The 4,781-nt window shown below is 46.6% G+C and overlaps 1 protein-coding gene across 2 annotated transcripts; it reads right to left on the reverse strand.

Annotated features, from left to right (window-relative positions):
* Nucleotides 1-300: 300 nt before the first annotated feature.
* COMMD2 (COMM domain containing 2) lies at nt 301-4,159 on the reverse strand. 2 transcript variants are annotated; one of them, XM_056358174.1, is made up of 5 exons: nt 4,022-4,159; nt 3,804-3,881; nt 3,297-3,379; nt 2,343-2,516; nt 301-1,833 (listed from the first exon to the last, which is right to left on the reverse strand). In XM_056358174.1, exons 1-5 carry the CDS (start codon nt 4,086-4,088, stop codon nt 1,636-1,638), a joined length of 600 nt encoding a protein of 199 aa, XP_056214149.1. In that variant the 5' UTR covers nt 4,089-4,159; the 3' UTR covers nt 301-1,635. The 2 variants fall into 2 exon arrangements, with proteins under 2 accessions (XP_056214149.1, XP_056214151.1); XM_056358176.1 differs by lacking the exon at nt 3,804-3,881 and having other exon boundaries at nt 4,022-4,103.
* Between the last annotated feature and the right edge of the window lie 622 nt (nt 4,160-4,781).

The raw sequence follows: 4,781 nt of genomic DNA on the forward strand, positions 1-4,781 counted from the left end.
ACACAAAAAGCTTCTAGGACTTGTATCAAAAACTTCTAGTTTGCTGCCATGAGTTCTAGACTATGGCTACAGGCAGGAGATGGAATGAAAAAAATTGGCCTACGTATAGGCTGTTCTTGTGTTTCACCTGAAAACATTGGCCAATTACATAAAAAAATATTAATCAGACATCCCAAGTAGTAACATTTGACCACATTTAATTACCACATACTGTATGTGAAAAAAAATGCTATGATTTTATGGGGAAAAAAAAAGTCACCACATATTGGTGGTCCATGAAACACACTGCCGATTCATAGGTGGAAGAAGAAATCAAGTTTATTCACACCATTACCACACTATATAGACCAATTACAGAATAAGCAACTCCACATTCCAGAAAACTAACTTTTTAAAAGTGGTATTAAGCGTTACTGATTAAAGCACTTCTTCCATGCAGGTTTCATTCAAAATGGTACCTTCTCAAAGATACAAAGATTCATAAGAGTAAGAAAATAATGCATTTGTGAATGTAGAGACCCAACTAATACCAAAATTTATGGTGCTGCCGTGAAAAACAGCTAATACAGTTACTGCCAGATCTGTAGGTGTTATGGTTCTCTCTTGCCTCTCCAATACACTTCAAGGGCTTTACAACGCACCCCCTCCACTAGTGATGGTAGAACATTAGTAAAACTATTTAACCTTAGTCATGAAAGCTACAAAATATTGCATTAGAATACAATTGGGAAGAGACTTCTGACATAACCTTTGTAAGACAACAGAAAAGCATCATTTATGTTGCAACACTTGGCTAGTCTTTCCTTTATGAGCACATCATCTGAATGGGAATAAAAATTGTTGCATCACAACATCAAGATCAGATTTAGCAGAAGTTAGCACTGTTCTTAATCTTCCTCCTAGCCCACGGTTTTACTTCTGCAATTTTTCAGATCACCTTTACATATAATCAGTATGCTAACTCAGGCTTAGGCCACTGGGTTTTCCACAGCAATTGCTCCCTGCAGAAAGCACAAGACTGCCTCATGGGGGTTATAGCTAGCTGCACTAAAATGGCAGTGTTAGCTTCATTATACTTTCTTTCACTGCATAAGAAGGGTAGAAAAGCACCACAACACCCAGCCTCTGCACTGACCGAATCCTTTGGAGGAAGAGGGCAGCAGCCTGACATGTGCCCTTACACATACACAAGTATGAATGGAAGAAACATTCCTGTAAAGTATCATTCCCACCAGTATAGGGTGTTTTTCGTGGTTTTTTTTTCTATTTTCAAAAGAGAAGCAAAACTAAGGGAAGAAACTACTTGATAAACATAAAAATAAATATGCAGCACCATACAATATTGAGACAGCTCTACTTAATGTAGGAAAGCTCTTCAAGTAGAACTATTCTAACTTGGAGCTAAAGAAATTCTCAGCATAGCATGGTGAATGTCTGCATTTGCAAGCAAATCAAAACCAACTACCATATCAGGCAGGTGCATAAGTAGCATCACAGGACATTCAGCCTGTAATCAATTACTAGCTTGAGATCCTGGCACAGGAGAGTATTTCATCTGATCCAGATGTTTATTTTTCCTCAAAACGTGTTTGTGAACATTGTTTTTAGTTGCTTCACAACAGCCACGAATCAATACTATTTCATGTTGCGCACTATTCTTCTGCAATGGTTTGTCTTCATTTCCCCCAATGCTTGTTCCAGCTGCTGAATTAGGTGGAGGAGGGTAGAAGGGTCAGTTTGCAACACCTGGGCAGTGTAATCTTCATTCTGATTAAGATGCAGCTTTAGAGTCACAGCAGGCTTAATCTGTTGTCTCAAACTTCTGCTTGCAAGCTGCATGAGCAGGTCAGATGAAACAGGAATCAGGAAACAAACAAAGAGATGGTTATCAGCTTTCGTATTTACAATTCACAACAGGTTTGCAGGACCTGCTTGGAGGACTGTTTTAAAAATTCTCTTCACCTACATTAAAGACATACACAGTCTATTAGCTTTATCATTAAGCAACACTAATCCACTTTAATCGATGTTTTCTTAATATTTCTGAAAAATTAGGTGGTAATTAAGACTGGATGTATTTAGTATACACTAACATTTTTAAAACAACGTGGAGCTATGAATTCCATTTTTATAAAGCAACAAATACTTTGCATCTTCACATACTCTGTTCATCTCATAGCTAGCTATCTTTGATGCAGTAACAGAATTATGTCAGTTTGAAATACGTGAAAAACTGCTGACTCAATGACTTTGAAAGAACATAAATTCATTGTTTAGTAGTTGTTTATGATGCTAAAAAAATATAAAGTAAAATACAGAACACTGAAAACAGCAGAAGTTACCTGCACATCCAGTCTCCATTCAAGACTGTGGTAGCTGGGGAGCTTTGGGGCCAGCTCACCAAGAATGCTTCTGATCTCTCTCCTGTTGTCAAGGTACAGCTGCAGCAGTGATTTATTCAATTCATCAGAGAATCCCAGCACGTGAATGGAATCTTGGAAGTCTATCTCTGAAATCTAGACATAACAATTAAGGCCTTATAATACAATTACAATTTACAATGCATTCATACTGTAACACATTCTCTGATCAACAATACTCTACCACAATACACTGTAATTTATCTGTCAGTCAAGCCACCTTACCTCAATGGAAGATTCTGCAGTATTTCAGTCCCTTCCCCACCTGCTCTTCAAAACAATGCCCGCTTGTGTTTAATTTGGAATTACTTCTCTCTGTATCCCTTCTCCATTGTTCAGATATTCCACTATATCAACAGTAAAAAGTCTTCCCAATGGCAACAGTAATTATCTATTATCCTTTCAATACCTGCTTACACCTGCCCAAACTTCTGATGTCCAGAGCTGAAAAAGCTCTCCAACCTACTGTGTCAGACAAACATAAGGAGTACTTAACAGGGGGTTAGTACAGCATGCCTCCTGCAGAGCAGCTGAACAACAAGATCTTCACTCAAGTTTTGTTATTTAGATGGAGCTTAACCCTGCTGTATGCTTCTCTACACGGACTAAATTAACACATGTTCTTGCAACATGCCATTAAAATGTCGAGTTTTAGCTTCAGACACTGAATACAAATTCCAGAACCATTCACACAGATGCAGTGTTTTAATCAGAGAACAGTGTAAGAGACACCTCTCTTTAAAATGAAAAGAGTACACATCATCACACCTTTGAACTAGGTTTTCCCTACTCATCAGTATTTTCAGAGCTATTAAGTGTTTAAAAGACATCTCTTGAGCGCATCCCGGAATTCTCATTACGCAAAAGCATCCTCACCATGAGCTTGCAGCTTTCAGTAAGAAGGTATGTTAGTCCCTCTACCACACGCTGAACAGTGTCAACTCCAACGTTCAGTTTTCCTTTAAAAAAAGCACAAAATACCTTTTATTTCCCTATGAAGCCACCATGGCAACAATACTCAAACCTGCAGATTGAACAAAAGCTAACTTGCAAAATACGCACCGAAAAGGAAAAAACAAACAAAAAAAAAGTCGAGGGTTGTGCACCCTTCAAATAGCGCCAGGGGATCAAACAGCAAGTTAGCTCCCCTACCCGAAGCAAACAACCGAAACAACAGATCCCGGGAAGCCCCAAACCCGCTCCTCGCGCCGGTACAGAGCGACCCGCGCGTTGGCGCCCCGGGACACGGGTGCGGGCGGCAGCCGCTGGCGGACCCCGCGGCCGCCCCCTCTGCTCCCGCGGCAGCCCCGCACGGCCGAGGCCGCGCCCCGGGCCCCCGGCGGGGCGACGCCCCCCGCTCCGCACGGTGCCCGCGGCTCTTACTGGCGGCTGCCTCGCAGGCCCGCGGCGCCGCGCCCCGCCGCAGAAGCTCCACCGCCAGGCGCCCCAGCTCGCCGACGGCTGAAACGAGAGGAGAGGAGAGCGCTGCAGGCCAGGCCAGGCCAGGCCAGGCCAGGCCAGGCCCGGCCCGGCCCCGCACCGCCGCCCGGCCCCCCCCGCCCCCGAGGGCCCCGGGCGGGCCAGACTCGCGGCCGCCGAACCTGCGGCGCCCGCCCGCGGCAAACAGCCCAGGTGCGCCCGCTGCTCCGCCGACAGCACCAGCAGCATCCCCGCACCGACAGCACCGCGCCGCGCCTGCGCGCTCCCGCCGGGGGCCGGAGCGAGGCGCGCCCCCTGCCGGCTCGGAGGCGGCCGCGGCGGGGCGGCGCAGGGGGCGGTCCGGGCAGCCCGCCGCGCAGGAGCCGCCGCTCTGTCAGAAGCGGGTACGCTACCGGCTCGGGAAGCCGCGTCGCGGGGGGCGCCCGCAGCGGGCAACGCGCCCCTAAGGCACCGGCCACGGCATTGCCCCGCTACAGACCGCTCCGCCCGGCCCGGCCCGCCTGCAGCAAACGGGACACCGCCGCGGCGACGGCGCCTCTAGCCACAGCGGTGCTGTCCCCCCGCTGAAGGCCGCACCCCTACCACGCTAAACAGAGCCCCGCCAAGACAAAAGGACAAGGTTCTGAATTACTGAAAACATGCGTAACTTCTCGTGAATCTTTTTTCTCTTTCAGGGTATAGTTCGTTTTGTTAAAAAGGAAGGCAGGTCATTTTTTGAAGGCTTTGTATTAGGACAGAATAGCGTTTGGAAAACGTGCATGGAAGAATGTTTTACCGTACTGGGTTACCAGACGGCAGCACTGGCCTTTCCTCAGGTCACGCTGTGCTCTTCCACGGGAAGGGCGGTCAGGAGCTCTTCCCAGCTATCCCACGTATCTAGACGAAATGCACCTGCCAATAGGCACGTTCCGGTGCCATTAT

Source organism: Falco biarmicus, chromosome 13 (assembly GCF_023638135.1).
Source record: "Falco biarmicus isolate bFalBia1 chromosome 13, bFalBia1.pri, whole genome shotgun sequence".
Taxonomy (NCBI): Eukaryota; Metazoa; Chordata; class Aves; order Falconiformes; family Falconidae; genus Falco; species Falco biarmicus.

Excerpts from the sequence above, each read along its gene's own strand:
- COMMD2 (XM_056358174.1), bottom strand. The coding sequence starts at position 4,088 with ATGCTGCTGGTGCTGTCGGCGGAGCAGCGGGCGCACCTGGGCTGTTTG. Across the intron at positions 3,882-4,021 it reads GCCGCGGGCGGGCGCCGCAG|CCGTCGGCGAGCTGGGGCGC; the intron begins GTTCGGCGGCCG and ends CTCTCGTTTCAG. Across the intron at positions 2,517-3,296 it reads CTGAAAGCTGCAAGCTCATG|ATTTCAGAGATAGACTTCCA; the intron begins GTGAGGATGCTT and ends TGTTATGTCTAG.